Here is a 17030-nt window from a genome sequence, read left to right as displayed (position 1 = left end):
AGGTTCACATCGCCTTAGTTTTCTTAGTTTTGACACATGCAAAACCAGAAACTGTAACTTGGAGTTGACAAGGGAGCTGCATCCCTCCAGGAGAGGACAGTGATGCAGGAAGGCTGCTCTCATTGCTACGCTGTGCATCTAAACCTGCACTTGTCTGCAAGAGGAACGCTCAGAACTCCCGGACCCGGGTCCTCGTATGGCGAGCTGGTGGAGGCAGGACACACAAGGCAACTTTTTGTGAAATGAAAGTTTTTGAGGCAAAGACCAGCAACAAGCGAGTTGTAATTCAGCTTTCTTTGTTTAAAAAACAAAAACAAAAAACCCAAAACATAAAACAACCCAAACATTTAACAGATTTGTTAACCACAGACATAAAAGAATCAAGAAATACTAGAAAAAAATACATTGCAGTAGACATCTTGTTTTACAAGGCAATTTGATTAAGTTACTACTGGCTGACCAGCACAGGTCAGTTGTGGAATAGCTGTGTCGACAGGAACACAAACATTGTAAATAGACAGCGCTTACTGTAGAAGTATTAAGACTAAAAGATATTTACCCCTTAAAATAAATAAGAGTGTCATCTACAGCAACATTTAAATTAGTAAAATATTTTTAAAGCAACCAAATATAACAAAATTGTAAATCAGATCTAGATTTTCTTCTGCATGTTAAGATCTTTTTTTGTGTTAAAAAAAAACAACAAAAGTACTAACTTTAGAAGAAAGATATCTCTGAAAAGTCAGATTATTCACTACATGTGAATTCACCCGGCTTTTGTTCTGTGGGCCAGCACAAGGTCGGTGCACCACTTAAAGCTCTCCCCTTGAAAGGTTTTAGGTGGGACACGGACCTCACGCTGTCCTCGGAACAAATAAGGATCTTCCCTACGTGTGAAATTCGTCTCGGTGCAGGAGACCCAGACAAGCCCTGCAGCGCCACGTCCCACTAGCTGGGGCTGGGGATGGCACCCGAGACCTTGCGGAGGACCCTCTGCTGAGATGAATGTCAGCCGACAGGAATAATTTAGGTGTAGATATAAAGTCTCTTTTAGGCCGTTTAAAAATTAATTCGATATTTAAAAAAATATTTTTTTCTCATTAACACTTCAACAGCTGGAGGAAGTAACACCCCTTCTCACGCAAGGAACGGGGCTAAAAGCAAAGCGATAATCCTCTGAACATCGGCTCCCTACGGGGCTACCTAACCCTAGCGGTGCTTCCGAGCGCTACGTCCCGCGGTCAAGAGCGCTGGTCCAGCGCACGGTGCCGGCAGCAGAACCGGCAGCCCCGCTGCCTCCTCCCAGCCTGCTCAGTGAGACCTTGGGGACCCGCAGCGGCGCGTCCCAGCAGCATCCAGTGTACACGCACGCTCCCCCCCAGCTGCTCATTCCAGTTCAGGCAGTGTAAACTGGGAAGAAACTTCTCAAGTACGGGCAAAGCCGGCGTAGGGCTGGACAGCGGCAACCCCTTGAGAAGCCACCAAAAACGGAAAGCCCCTGGAGCATCTCTCAGCCTTGCAGGCTGCCCTTGCGCGGGCGGCAGGGTCGAGGGGAGAAATTTCCATCTCCGCAAGGAGACGGCGTGCCGTGGGCTCCAGGCTCGCTGTCCCTTTCCCACAGCCGGAGACGCTCGCGGGGCTCCCAGGGCAAACACAAGGCTGCGGTTCAGCGCGGAGGGCTCTGCCGAGGCCGCGGCGTTGGCAAACCTCAGCACACATCCCGGAGGGAACCGATCCCGCTTCACCCCCGGGCTGCCCTTTCTTAAGCTCCAGTATGAAATATTGTTTCAGTCAGTTTTAAATTACCAGTATCTTAATGGTCTAGCAGTTCTTGGCCTTCCCTTTTGATGTCATTAGAAATGGAGTTACACAACTGGTTGGTGGAAAAAGCTGGTGTCCCACAAGAAGAGCCCCAAGCACCCAGAGCGTCGTGTAATGAGAACATCTGACTTTTTGTTTCCTTCTTTCCTTTCCTTTGTTTTTTGTTTTTAATTACAGCCTGAGAACGCTGTAGCCTCGGTTAAAGGCACAGGTGCCTTTGCAGACGGAGAGGAAACGTTCCCGGCAATCCCTGGAGAGCAAGGCCCAGACTCTACCACCAACGCAGATGCAACCCCGCTCTCCTGCAGCACTGACGTGGGCTGGGAAACCGTGTCCGTCGGGAAGAGCTTTGCTTAACCTTGGCTCTCCGTGAGGGCCCTGTTTCCCCCCACGTCGCAGCCCCGCAGCCGAGGCAAACTAAGAGCATAGGAGCCGCTCCGAGGAGCTGGATTTGTGCTCCTGCCTCAGCCGCCTGCAGCGACAGCAACCGGAAAACAACAACAAAGCCATTGCATGAGAATTTCAACCCAGTGGGAGGATCTTTAAAGTTTGTTCAAAAGTGCAGAGTCCCTTTGAACTTAGTATCCACTGAGGGTGCCATAAAAAACAAAAGTATGTTTACCAGGAGACAATATCTGAGACTGAAAACACTGCAAATACTGCAGGAAACTTAAAAAAAAAAAAAAAAAAATCCAGCCAGGATGACTCTAAAGAAAAGATATTCTCTGTATTTTACCTGCCCTCTAGAACGTATGCTGAGCTGCAGTCAGCACGGACACCGTTTGCTGTCTCGCTGCTGGCATCAGACACCCCCCCCCCCCCCCCGAAGTATTTTGCAGGGTTGGAGCAGGGCTGGTTCTCCTCTCCCTCTGGAAAGGTTTCGAATTCAGGCAGAGGAATCGCAGCAGGGACGGAAGAGCACGTCCATCGGCTCACGCGCACCCCTTCCACACTGCTTCAGGGATTCCCGGGGGATGCTATGCCATGAATATCCACTACAACTGACTTTCTGGGACTTTAAATACTTAAAAACAAGCTGCATCACAAAGAAGAGTGGTAACTGTGAGCGGGGTTAGTACAGGGACCAGCTGACTACTGCGAGCACAGCAATCACTTGCAGAAATACACACCACAGCGCTCGACAACCACAGACCCACGGCTCTACTGACACGGAAACTACGGTGGGCTCAGGGCCGTATTTGCGGAATACAATAAGATGAAAATGTTCACAAGGTACCTCATTAAACCAGAGCTGCTATTCTACGAAAGCAAACTCACGTTCACTGTTGTTGCGTGTGCCCTTTGCAGGAAGGGTTCATCTCTCTGGGTGGGTTGTACGGAGCTTACGACAGGGTGATCACAGGCTCAAAAGTAGAACAATGAAACCGAAAAGCAACAGAAAAACCCCACATCCAGTTCTGGGGACGATGAGGAATTTTCTGTGAATTCTCTACTGCTGCCTCTCCCTCAGTGACACATCTCATTCCACTTTGGGGAAGAACAAGCAGCAAAGAGGTCTTAAATTAGGATGCATTCTCTCTTTTTCCATACCAAAATTGAGCTTAACATGACGAGCCTTGGAAGGCTGCAGATACTGCTGTTCTCTGATGCAACTGTTATAAGCTTTTGCGGTAGACCACAAATGCTGTTAGCAGCATCAGTATCATTAGCAGCAATTTCATCCATCGCAGAAACTGCTTTAGTTGTGTTTTCTTTTTGAAATGAAATTCCACCAGTTTTACCCCTTTACTCACGATCTAATATCCAGAAGAAAAAAAAAAGGGGGGGGGGAGACTGTGGGGTCCATGAATTGGGGATAAAAGAAATCAGGTTTTTGAAAGGCGAACTTTGTCCTAAGGCAGACTGAGATTTGCGGCTTTCCAAATGCAACATTTATGTGATTCTGTGCTGGTACCTGGTTCAGTTTTTTCCTATAAGGCTATTGCCACAGAAACGATGGCGATATCACTATGAAACATTGTGATGTAAATGCCAGAGCCAGCAGGTTAATACAAAAAATCTTCAGCAGCAAGTGGAAAATAATGAAGGAAAGTTCTTAATAAGCAAGCAAGCAGGTTAAGGATTTAATTAAGATCAGTTTATAAAAAAATAATTCTCAGTGTGATACCTCCTTTTTAAAACCATTGTGAAAGGTTCATCAAGAGGATATCATTTGGTGATGTTCTTCATCAATGATGAAACTCAAAGATGTGTCCAAACCAAGCATCCCCCACGCCTTAGGGAGACTTGGACCGATTTCTGAGCTCTCTGTGGTTTGGACTTGAGTGCTAATTTGCATTAGATTGAGGTGGCTGAAAGAAAAAATCCTTTTCCTTTGCCTCACAACTAATTCTGCTGGTATATATTAGCACTGGGAGCCCCCAAGTTCAACCCAGGCCCTGCAGGCAAACCGGTCCTGAGAATATTACAGCCAGGCAACTACAGATGGAGTGGAAGGTGACAGACTGAGGTTTTCTGTCCAAGAAACAAGTCCAGCATAGGTAGTGACCTCCCATCGCTACCCTGTCAAAACAACTCAGCCTTCAGCTGGAAGAGGATTCCCTCTAAGAAGGGAAAATCTATTTCAGGTTTTATAGTTCATGACCTTATTTATACAAATGCCTCTCCACAGGCACTGGATCTGAGATGCTCCAGCTCATTGCACATAGGTCCCTGAACAGCCACACACTGGCCATAGCTTTGGGTACTTTTGCACTGCAGAGATACCCAAACCAGCTGTGATTCTCCGCAGGTTAACTTAGCTCAAGCAGAGCTCTATGCTAACGCAGCTAAAGTGGTACCTGAGCTGGCTTGGGCATCTCCACACTGCACTGCCATGGAATAAGCGACTGACAGCAAAGGTTTCCGCGCAATGATTGTGTCACCTCTTCCTCCTACGCTGCCTCAAAGCAAAGATGTGTGGCTGGTGGAGCAATAACAAATAGCTGCTCATAGTAAATTGTTGATTTAACCATGGTCATTGTCACACGCACTTGAAGAGAAGCTGCCGCCTACTATTAACGCAAATTCTTTTTGCTAAAAGGACAGAGTACTAGCTGGTACCGTTGGTATCCTTAATGCCTCTTCTTCCAAAATGGTTCTATGCTAAGAGGAGAATCCAGTACAAAGCATTAACTCTTGGAGGATCCTGGCTTCCAAACCACACAGTTCACAAAAATACTGAAGAGAAAGTTCAACAACCCATTTTCTAACGCACAAGCGCGAAGATTTGTAGCAGACTAGTGCACCTCACTCGCAGGGAAAAGATGCTTTTGATTTCCAATTAACGATCACCTTGAGTGCAGAGCCATTATGAACAATTGTTGAAGAACTGCACTTTTGCCTAAAAGGTGATACTTTTGACCAAATAAAGCAACGCATTCCTAAGAGGACAGCTCTGACCGCCTGGGAAGAAGAGGCAAAGCTGCTCCACTTGTGAGCCCAGGAATTCTGGGTGGGCTTAGGGGACAGGACTGCAGCCACCCACGACAGCAAAACAAGCTTTCACTGGCAGATCGCGGCTTGCACTCCCCGAAGGGCAGGCTGTCTGCGGGGGATCTCCTGCTAGCCCAGCAGAACCTGATGCTGCAGTTTTGCGCGGAGGAGGAACAGGCCTCCAGTGCCCTGCTGCTTAGAGCAAAGAGCAAAACAGACCATCCGCAGCAGAGTGACAGCAAAGTGAGGCTCCGGCCATCCAGGGACATCTGCCACCGCCTGCCACCCTCAGACCTGGTTGGTCCCCTCTCCCCTGCACCTACTAAAAGAAACACAGCATAATGAAGGGCATGGTGACAGTCAGGTCACAGACAGACCCCAGGGAATGAGCAAGGACAACCCCAGCCACACTTTCTCTTTATGATTGATTTAGGGGCGATCATCAAACACGCTGAGGGCTATGAGCAGGGCCATTTGGAGAGCGACACGGTGCCCATCCCATGATGGATGGCAGCCAGTCTACAGAAGAACATGGAATGAGCAATCCAAGGACCTGGCCTTCTGCTACTTGCAGTTCCCTGGGTTTACCAGGTGGAGCTCCACCCTTAGGCCTGTACCTGCCACTCGTGCTAATTCCCAGGGCTGTGAGGGGGGCATTCTGGTAAAGAGCGACCCAGGAGAACCGGCCAGATGGCAGCTCAATAACAGGGAAATGGCTTGGACCTAAGAGCTAAATGCCAGGCAGCTGAAGGGGGCCCAGAGTGCTCTTTTCAGGAAAAGACTGAAAGTCAAACGTGGCCCCCGCGCACCCCTTCTGCAACACTAATTCTGCTCTGCCTTGTCTCACGTAAATCACTGCCAGTGGCTCTTTCAGGGCAGACTCCAAAGCATTCAGCATGTACTTTTGTACGAGCGTGTGTGTATTTGTGTGGTGCGTGAGCCAACATCAGCCAAAGCCTTTTACCAATCTTTGCTTTTCAAACACCTCCCTCGGCCAGGTAAGTCAGACGAGCCCGACTCAGGATCGCCCTGCAGTCGCGTTACGGTGCGCAATCCCAGCCCCTGACGCTGGCCCATTCGTTAGGCTGGCAACGCTAAAATTGTGTCTGTAAGCAGTTCCGCCACAGCCCTGAGGATACGCAGCTCATTGCTAACTTTAGCTTTACAAAACAAAACGAATAAGCCTACACAGAACCGAAGTACAGCCCTCAACATCACACACACACAGGCTGATGGGACTCCCTGCTGCCAGACACGCTGGACCCCTTCGAAGTTGCCAGCAGGAATTCCTCGTCCTGGCCCACGTTTGTACCAAGAACTTTTCGTCACAGGGTCGCTCATCTGCCAGACTAAAAGGTGGCGACGGGGGAGCTGGAGGAGGCAAGGCAGAGCAGGTGGCATGGCGTCAGACGTGAAGCAGCTCTGACGGGGTGCTCCAGCGCCTAGGTTTCGTTTACGAGGGATCAGAAGCGTTTTCTTCTTGTGTCGTCTTAAAATAATATTGTGCGTTTCCTCAAGCTGAATGTCTCTGCTTTTCCCGCTTATGATTCTTGTGGAACCACTTCCATCAGTTTCTGGCACAGGACAGTTGTGGAGACTGCACGGGAGGAAGCAAAGCACAGGTCAGAGAGAGCCCGCCGGGGCCCACGTGCGGCCCGATCTCCGTTCATGATGTTCTGCCTCAAGGGGGCTCACCCATTTGCCTTCCCACTTAGGTTTTCAGCGACATTAGTCCAAACACAATTCAAGACTCAACAAGACCGCCGGCTGCTCTCTGCTCATGCCCACAACTTCTGCATGTAACTCCAAAGGCTTTGCCCCTGCAGCAAGGGTGCTGCATTGCCCTGAGAGAGGCTCCCGGTATTTGACACCAGGCTCTAATTGCACAGAGATACAGTAAGTTCAGACACCAGAACTGCAGGCAGCCAAAACTGAGTCAGCCACAAGAGCAGGAATGGGCATAAAAAAAATATATATATATATATTATATATATATATATATGAGCTGACATTTTTACTTGCAGTTTTGAAAACCCAGGCTGTACATGCACACGGCTTCTTTAAAGATTCAAGCAACGAGGACGAAGCCAGCTCAGCATGCTGAACACAAGGCAAGTCCACTGCCTTGCAGCAACAGACAGGACGGCACGTGCACAGAATAGATGAAGAGCAAAGGAAGCATTTCAGTTGCAGTTGTGCACTGGAGAGGTGATAAACTAGAATATCTTTATTTTTCCACCCATTAGTTCTGGTGGCTGGTATCCAAACACACTTGTGCTTTCTGCTACTTCACTGTGTGTTTGGAGATCACAAGATAGCCTTGCCAGATAAAACTAACAGTGATTCTAAATACACACAAGCAAAGTCAAACTCAGATTAGTGGACGTGACCAAATTATCTGCAACATATGAATATATGCAACGGTTTAAAGATCACATGTTTCTAACTGGGCATTTGCAGGATTCTCATCCTGTGTTCCCAGAATTTTTTCTATATTCTTCTTAAAAACCCTTGGTGGTAGAACACAATTAATATGCTAATTTGCCACCCAGGCACTGCAAAAAATGGCTTTTCCAGGAACTGAGCCTAATACACAGAATAAAAAAGTGTGAGAGAGAGAGAGAGAGAGCGAGTGAGAGCGAGAGCGTGCGCAGGAGAGAGAAAAAAAAAGAATAACAAGTGCTGAGTGCTGTTAAAAGGCTTTTTCTTCTTCATAAAAAGCACCCAGCTAAGGCTGGGCACTTCTACTTGTCTAGTTTTCTAGGTCAGCCTGTTGTATGAGAGCTGGGAGACAGATGGTAGAGTTTAGTTACTTGGACAACATAGATTAACTTTCTTGATTCAGTTGGTCAGACAGCGAGATTATATGGTGCCAAGAACAGCCCTTCCAAACCCACCGTGGTATAATGTCAGCTGTTGGAAAACCTTATACAAAGATACCTTAAAATAAGCCTCCTAAGAGAAAACATGCAGGGGATTTTCTCTTCTCTCTGCTGAGCTGTCACATTTTGATGCCAAGTAGAGCTTTGCCTGGATCAGAAATGTTATCACTGGCTAAGTGATGGATTGGGACTAATTCTGAATTTACAGCAGTCAAATTTAGGCCAACTGTGCTCAGACTGTTCTGCTGTTACTTTGTTTCCCTTCCTACCCACTGGAAAGGTATTCTCTGCTAACAAAGACTTGACCCTGTGATTTTACAGGAGGCAGAAGAAAGGCAGCAATGTGCTCAGGGAATTATACTCTACTGCACAATATCCTGTTTGCCAAGAGAAAAAAAAACAACTGGTGATTAGCCCAAGCTTTGTAATGATCGGAAGTCAGGGAGCATTTTGGGTGCTGGGCAGATATGGTAATCATCAGGTTAAAACTTGTTACTATTTAAAAAAAACAAACCAGAACAAAAACAAGTAATCAGAGCCAAGATGTTAGAAGCCTCCATTATAGAAGTGAGAGCCAGAGCTGCTAGCTGTAGCATGCTCACCAGGAAACACGGCTATTCTTGAAGCAAAAGCCGAGGCTGCAGCCTTGCTCTTCACTGGTAATACTTACAGATGCCTTGGAGAATCCACTTGGGCTTGTTTTGCCACCAGACCCCAAAGAAGTAAACAGGGATCCCACTGAAGATGATTGCAAAGCCAATCGCACATTCCTTTGGTGTCATCCAGAAGGAAACAGCGATGAGAAACAAGCAGGCCAGGATGAAGAAAATGGGCAGGCAGATGTTCACCTGAAAAAGGACCCAAAGAGCAGGTGAGAAGTTGTATCAGGGATCCAGAAAAGAGGGCCAGGTGACTCTCCAGTGCAGCTGATTTAGCTGCACAGCCCAGGAGGGAAGCAGCTCAGGATCCGTGATGGACCCTATGTGGATGGTGTTCCTGCCTGCCCCAGCACTCTGAACAAGGGGACCATGAGCTTGAATTGCTGTAGGGAGGTTATCAGTTTAGCCACTACTCTTCAGCAGTCCTGGAGAAACCAGGAGTAGGCTAACATGCACATTTCAAAATGGCAAAACAAAGCATAGAGATGTGGCTTGCTAAGACAGCATGAGCCTTCTCAGCACCCACAGTTTCTGGCACCCAGTTCCATGCTCAAATGATTCCTTATAAAAAGCACTCATACCAATAGCATTAAATACAGCAGCAACCTCAGCACAAGCCATAGCGTTGTCACTGTAATTTCTTAGGGGACTCAGCTACGCTGCGTTCAGCACGGCACCTGATGAGAGCACCCTCCCTTTTTTTAAAAAATGGACGAAACACCCCATGAAGAGTTACTTTGGGAAGGCGCTGGTGCACGTCTGTAAGTTCATTTCTCTCTGGTTGCCTGTTGCCTGGCAGAGATCTGAGTGCGCTCAGGGGATGAGTGAGAAGCATGCCTCTAGGGAAGGCAGACACACTTGTGGCTGACATGATCTTGGCCTCCTCCCAAATGGGGCACGGTACAGCCAAGCTGGTCAAGGACAAACAGAACAAAGTTCTCATCTCTGCAGAACTTTCAGGCTTGGATTTGTCTGCTTTATTTAGGGGGGGAAAAAAAAAAGTGAATTCCACAATGGTACACAGTGTTTCACCGAGACTCTGTGAATTGTTCACAGACTCTATGAATTGTTCCGGGAAACATTAGCCTCAGAGCTTCCCACTGGGCGACCCTACCAGAACACCTCGCATCTCTGACAAACAGAGTTTCCTTCATTCGAGCGTCTGCGGCCACGGCAGCTCTTCCCCTCCTTGGCGGTGAGGACGCCGATTTGCATTCAGCAGATGTTTGTGCAGCATGGACACCTGCCTACCAAGTGGCTGTTAGCTACATGGTTCACACTTCCACAACACTTCCCCTGCCTGCCTGCTACACTCTTGCAATCTGAGTCCCTCTTTCACGCAGTAAAAGCAGCCATACTTCCTGCTCCTCCCATGGTGCTGAGCAGATGCTTCCCCAGAGAGGGATCAATGTTTTGTCCCCCCAGTCTGAAGCCTCTGATCTCTCGTACAGCTCAGAACTGCTGTTTTCAAGCTGGCAGAGCCATCCCTCTGACCATAAATGAAAAGGGTCTATGCAGGCAGGACTCTCCGCGGAATAACCACAGACTGTTCTCACCTTGATGGGCCTTTCCAGCTCTGGCTTCTTGTAACGCAGCCACATCATGCCAATGATGGCCAGAGCCACGCACAGCCAGTTGAAGAAGCTGAAGAAGTTGATGACTGAGAAAATGTTGTTGGAGAAGGCATAGAGCAGGGTCATGACACACTGTAGCCAGAAACAGAAGCCGTTACCAAAGGGAGAAGTAGGCAAAACCACATATATCACTACACCAAATACAGGTATTTTAGAGGAACTATCTACCAAGAATGGAAACAAGTTGATTAATTTTTACCTATTTAACCTATTTTCAGTTGGTGCCTGGAGTGATTTCAAAATGGAATGTGGAATATAAGGATATGATGAGAAGGGTCTATCTTCCCCCACAGCTGCAAGCAGAAATGGCTGTGTTTGGAGATGGTGCCCAAGCAGTCCTTCTCCAGCCACTCTGATGGTATCCTACCCCCACCCTTTCCTCCATACCAGCTCAGTGCTCAGCATCACAGACCCAGGTGCTTACCGTAAAGATGAGGGATGGCACTGGAGTGAGAAGCCTAGGGTGAATCATAGACAGGATTGAAGGTAGGTGTCCTTCTCGAGATCCCACGAAGAACAGCCTGAGGCGAGGGAGATAGAGCGGTTACCCCTACATCAACCCTTAGCCCAAGACTGGGTTTGTCTTCAACATATAACAAGTGGGGACAGTCCCTGATCAGCCTACACAGTGCTGACCAAGAAAGATGGAAATGCCCAAGTCTACACAATTTTTACACATCAGCGGTGTGGTCGCACAATGCCAACTGTGGCCCCTTTTGCTAGTCACTGGTTCGAGAGCGGGGCCTGCCAGGATCAGACCCCAACGGCGGGTTCTGCACACATGCACAGTGGAAAGTCCCTGTCTTGGAAGGGAGGCAGGAGACAGGAAAGGAATGCAAGAAAGGAAAGGTTTATATCCTCCTTTCCAGAGAGAACATTTAAGCGACTTTGCTACGATAACCTGCGAAATGGGTGTCAGAGCTGAAATCTCCCACGTGCCAGTCCTGTCCCATCCCTTCTCCGCTTTCTGGAGGAATTCTCAGCCCTGAAGTTTCATAAGCTGCTGGTTTTCATTAAATCCACTTTCTCAGGCAACGCCACTGAGTTCCAAGCCTGTGTTTGGTTATGTCCTAATAACTTCAACAGGACTTTGCCTGAGGAACAGAAGACTAAGACCACTGCAAGAGATTCCTTTAAACTGGATATGGTTTTAAAGCCTTAAAAAAAATTATACTCATTCCCCACATGGCCTCCAGACCTTTTAGACTTTGTACCTACCAACAGCCACTCTTTGAAGGACAGTTCTAGACAAAGAGGCAGTAAGCACTGCTTGTAAACAAAACTCACAAAATTGAGCAAGAAACCTACCGGGAAGAAGTGAAGAGAGATCCATTAACAGATCCAAAGCACGATAAGCCAACAAAGACAGGTATGATCCAGGACATGACACCGAGGTGATAGTTCCCAAAGTCCTAAATGAGGGGCAACAAGAAAGATATTTCACACCTAAAAACACCCAAGAGAACTCACAGCTGCCTACAAAGACTTAAAATTTGTAGAAATCTGAATCATTAACATGGTTTAGTACCTCAGGCTTTTAAAGTGTTTTTCACATTGCCATTTGCTGCTTCACCTTCCTGAAAAAGTTTTGTGGAATTGCACAAAATCAGCAGAAGGCCTTTCCCTTGGAGTCAGGACACAACATTTACTAGACCAGCTATTCCAGAAGTTCAAGACCAAACTGAAACTGCACGGAGATTCAGATTTTTGGCTATTGCTGATTACACGCAGGGAGCTGATTCGGGATGCTGGGACACAGCCCTTTACAAATGCAGCGACCCGGCGTTGAAGCTTTACATTGCAAACTGACTCTGACCTGCTTCGCTGCAGTTTTATGTTGAAATAATTATGTTGATTTCAACAGACTTGCAAAGGAACACGACTGGAATAACACAGCACAGGCTGGTACGTCCAATAACTCAACCCTGTATACTTCAAGCAGGGGTTCACTACGAACCCGAAGGAGAGAGTGCCATCACCTGAATGGCCCAGACCAATCTATACTGGCCTGGGAGAGTCCCCTCAAGCACTGAACAATCCTGGTGACACTTAGTTTGCAAGACCATGCAACACTGCTCACTTCTGAAGCAATCAGGGTTTCTGACTGCAATGGCATTTTAATCAATAGAAATATTATTTTTCTCTCTTAATTAGAACAAGGAAGACACAGAGGGAGAACAGCCTAGTTCAGTACTGACCGAATGACCTTTTCCCGTAAATACCATGCTCTGGTAACTGATGATAAGTCATGCGGCCAGCAGCACCTTTGGGTATTTATGAATTAAGAGCAGCACTAACCGCCTGCCCTCCCTTGCTCTTCTCCGTGATAAACCCCCTGTGGTATCACGCTGTCCTTGCCTGTTCCCGTCACAGTTGCTCTTTATCTCCCGTCAAACATGAGTTGTTTTATAAGCAGCCATGGTCAGCATGGAACAAACTAGGAGATGTATGTAGAGATTGTAAGTCTAATTTAACCAGCCTTGGAAAACAGATGAGTCACGTCAGAAATGCACCTATCTTACCACAGCCACAGCTTCGGACGTCAGCATCTGCTCCGTCGACAGGGTTGTGAAGTAAGCCAAGTTTGTCAACACATAAACCAAAGTAACTACAGGTAGTGAGATGATGATAGCCAGAGGCAGGTTTCTAGGAAGAAAATATAAATTGTAATGAGCTCTGCAGTTCAGAGAAGAGAGTTGTCGATGCCAGGGAATGTTATGGAAGAAGGTTGCTGCTGCTGCGGCCCTTCTGGATTCACTTAAATTTGGCATGAGCCATTCTGCTTTTCTTTGGCTCCTCAGCAAATCCCGTTTCCCAGCCACACTCTGCTCCTCTAGAAGGAGAGAAGAAAATGCTCACACAGGAATAGCCCGGAGGCTGACAGATGCAGAGCGAAGGACTGTGGCAGATGGAGCTGTTTGTGTGGAGGGACTCTGGCTGTCTGGGCAAGCAGTAAACCAAGTTCACTGCAAAAGCAATTAAAAATAAGTCCCCACGTTTCTTGCTAGCTAGTGGCATTAGTGCATGCATGCTCTTCTGGACAGAGAAGAAGCATTTATGCTGGTGGCTTTCTTGTGGGAAATGGAAAGATGAGGGATTTAGTGGGCTGTTTTTAGGCTCTAACTCTGTGCAGCTGGCTGGACTGACGAAGTCCAAGGAAAACTAACTCAGACACAGCCTAAGTGGGTCTACAAAGATGGGGTCGTGTGGATACAAATTTGCCTTTCCCAATAGTCTAACTTAATTCATGAACAGTAATTGAAAGAGGAAGCCCTGCTTGATGCCACATAATTGTGGAGCTCAAAGCCACAGGAGGTGAGCGTCAAATACCATGTCTGCCTTCAGAAGGCAAGAAAATAATTGCAAACTGCAAAAACTTTCATAACCCTGTTTGTCAAGGAAAGGGTGTATCAAATCTCCTGCTTCCCAGCAGGCACTAATCACTGCTGGGGTCAGCCAGAAACGGGCTCTTGCACAACTGATCCTGGAGCCCATATTTAGAGAAGGCCACACCTTCCCTGCAAGCAAAAACAAATTGTCACTGATGTCCTGCTTTGGTGTGGCCAACCCTCATCTCACCAGGTCCCCCGCGCAACCCTGAAAGGCACGGGCAGTGCAGAAAGTGGCCTATTGCTTGATGGAACAGAAAGAGCACACAGCAAATAGACATATGCTCAAATACTTCTGGGAGTTTACACAAGACTGTAATAAATCCGTAAGTGCCTCTTCCTTGCCTATAATTCAGACAGGTGCCAGGCCAAGGAAATGGGACTTTCCAGTATCACTGATAACATTAACAGTGCAGGAAAGCAGTGTAAACAACAGCCCTCCTCATATAGATGATATTATTATCCCCTCCCCCTATTCTAAGGAAGAACAATGCCATTATCTGTCAAGTTTTTGGTAGTGATAACTAAAGATAGCCCCTTCTTCCCTTTCCCTAGAAGACCTTGGCTTCTGGGCTGATTAGCAACATCTATTAAACACAAGGCTGCCACAAGGAAGGGACGTCCCAAGAACAACCACCTTTCCCCCTGGGGAAGTCATCACAGGACACACACATACCTGTAGGGATTTATCATCTCTTCTGTAACAAAATTCAAGTAATTCCTGTAATTTAAAAAGGACAGTGGTTAATTCTGATTATGCCACTCAATAAATTAAGCCCTTAATTTACCTGTGTGCAATGGAATTTTAGGAGAGGTAGAGAGACTGAATCCTGCTGCAGAACTTATGGTGGCTGATGCACAGTTCGGGATCTATAGTACAAAACCTGCAAAAGTCTGAGCCCTGGATGCTGCCAGGGATCTAGCACACCATGTTGCCAGTCAACTTCCTTACAACAGGAGGGGTGACTGCAGGCTAAGCAGCGGGCCCACTAGCAGCAGAGCCACTCTTTGGGCAGTGATGATGGCTGCAATCAGGCTGTTTTCACTGCAAAATGAGCAGGTTCCTTCAGTCTGCAAGTGCTCAAAGGGGCTGATAAAAAAAAGCTCTCCAGGAGCTTGTTTGGTGCTGTCCATGAGAGATGCGCACAATTACTAGTCACAGGCACAGAACCGAAAGTCTCCACCAGCAAATTGCTTTGAACTTCACCAAACAGGAGTGACAGTGAGTTGATATGACTGTGTCTGGATGAACAAGTGTAGGAACAGACTGGGCTCCTGCTCAAAAAGATGGCCCAGAGCACGTGAAGGACCTTCTTCTGCACGGAGCTGTTAGCCACAGCAGCCTCTCTACTTTGCCATACCTAATGAATCTGTTGGCCTGTAACACACCTCTCCTCCGCTAGACAAATCCATCCTGGTGCTTTCTTTTAATACCATCTCTGAGGTGCGCCAAGAAGCCTATTAACTGCTCACTGGGATTCCTAAATCCTATGATTGCTAGCAGCTCTTTCTGCTTCCATGTCCTGGCTGGAAACAGGGTGTGAAGTATGACTATTAACATTATTAGGCAAAACCAAAGCATTTGCATCATTGCCCTCATAACAAGAAAGAGCTGGTCCTGGACCAGGCTCTTCCTGCAAACATACACAATCTAGAGACAGGAGGAATGAACTACAACATTTGGTGCTGAAAAAGGAAAGAGGGCTGCATCTTACCATCCTCCATAGGCAAAGAGACCGCTGTACAAGGCTAACACGATGCTCCCCACATCGACTTTTGTGCCTTCAAAGGAATGTTCAGGAGTCAGGTTTGTCACGTCGCCTGCAGAGAACAGAAACCAGAAAGGACCAATTTTAGAACTGGCCAAACTGTGAACTTGAGGGACCTTTGCAGGGTTATGAAAGGAAAGAGAGAAACCTCGAGGCAGAAGCTGCTCTGAGGACACTTAATTACTGTGCTGATGCATTGCTGGTTGCATCGGAGAGCATGTGCACCTATTTCTATTGAGCTGGCCCCTACAGTTTTACAGTGCTTAATTCCTCTGGAGTAATTCATCAAGTAATCAGGCTCAAACATACCTGTCTCAAGCAGCTGGCCATTATAGAGCGCTCAAATTTTCTCATGCTGTGCAATGTGCCATCGCTGCAGTAATCTCCCAGACACCTCCCTGTGAAGAAAACACCCTGGGGTCCTTCTAGCTGGAAGATGCTATGCAAACAGATATTGTCACATTGTCTTCTCAACTGAAAGCTGCTTTTATTTGATAAAAAACCAGGATTTCCTCTAGTTCCACCAGCGACCTGATAAAGCAGAGGGTTTACGGCAGTCTCTTTGATTGTGGGAAGTTAGCTGCTTTAGGGCTTGAATATCAAAAGTTCCTGTTATTTATCTGCTTTTGAAACAGAAAGCCATAAATAGAGGGTTCAATTGAACATTTGGTAAGAACTTTCCCAGAGCAGCCAAGAGTTTATTTATTTTGCTTTAAAATGCTCTGCCGCTGTTTTGTTCCCTGCCTTTTGATCTGGAGCCTACATCCAGACCGGGATGGGGAAGCCACACTCCCTCGGCGAAGGCAGAGCTCCCCTTTGCGAGGAAGGAAGCGGAGCGAGGCAGGATTCAGTACTGCGCACGTTAGCAGTCAGCATCCCAGGAGCCCTGTTGCTGCCCATGTGATTCCTCTTAGGGCACAGACCTTCACTAATCGCACAAGCAACCTTATCACATGGCAGTCAGCAGTGCCTGGAGCTTAACCCTTCATCTCCTGAAACAACGTACCCAGGACTTGCATCTGGGGAAAGACAAGGAATACTGACAGCACACGGTGTTCTTCCTCTGAACTGCCTCTCCTCCCATCTTGCGCTGGAAAATTTCACTCCCCTACCCCACCAAGCACCACATTTGCAGATGCCTGGTAACAAATCTAGACGCACAGACCTTTTCACTCCTGGCACTCGTGTTTCTATTGGTGGGGAAAGGGTGGGGTTAGAGGGCTTGCTGGGGAGGGAACGGGGGCAGCTGAACTGGGATGCGAGAGACGAAAGAAATGCAGGTGGAGCGTAAAGGCCAAGTAACAAACTGGCCTGGGGTTGCCGCTCTCACCTCCCCACAAGGCAAAGTGGAGGAGGAATTAAGGGGAGCAGCTGTCATTTCCAGGTAGTCTACAAAAGGCAATACTCCCTAACACAGCGGGCAAAATGCTCTCTGCTCACA

General features: G+C 47.4%; 1 protein-coding gene across 1 annotated transcript in view; it reads right to left on the bottom strand.

Annotated features, from left to right (window-relative positions):
- Positions 1-2634: 2634 nt before the first annotated feature.
- The window catches only part of SLC7A5 (solute carrier family 7 member 5), a 40789-nt gene continuing 26393 nt past the window's right edge, over positions 2635-17030 (bottom strand). Inside the window, exons 3-10 of the mRNA XM_067302384.1 lie at positions 15536-15641; positions 14497-14541; positions 12954-13077; positions 11740-11843; positions 10856-10952; positions 10354-10503; positions 8809-8986; positions 2635-6853 (exon numbers count right to left, since the gene is read on the bottom strand). Of these exons, the coding sequence (XP_067158485.1) occupies positions 6798-6853; positions 8809-8986; positions 10354-10503; positions 10856-10952; positions 11740-11843; positions 12954-13077; positions 14497-14541; positions 15536-15641 (860 nt within the window). The 3' untranslated portion in view covers positions 2635-6797. The remainder of the gene's footprint in view (positions 6854-8808; positions 8987-10353; positions 10504-10855; positions 10953-11739; positions 11844-12953; positions 13078-14496; positions 14542-15535; positions 15642-17030) is intronic.

The sequence above is a fragment of the Apteryx mantelli genome, chromosome 10 (genome assembly GCF_036417845.1).
Source record: "Apteryx mantelli isolate bAptMan1 chromosome 10, bAptMan1.hap1, whole genome shotgun sequence".
Taxonomy (NCBI): domain Eukaryota; kingdom Metazoa; phylum Chordata; class Aves; order Apterygiformes; family Apterygidae; genus Apteryx; species Apteryx mantelli.
This window is presented reverse-complemented; position numbering and strand designations above follow the sequence as displayed.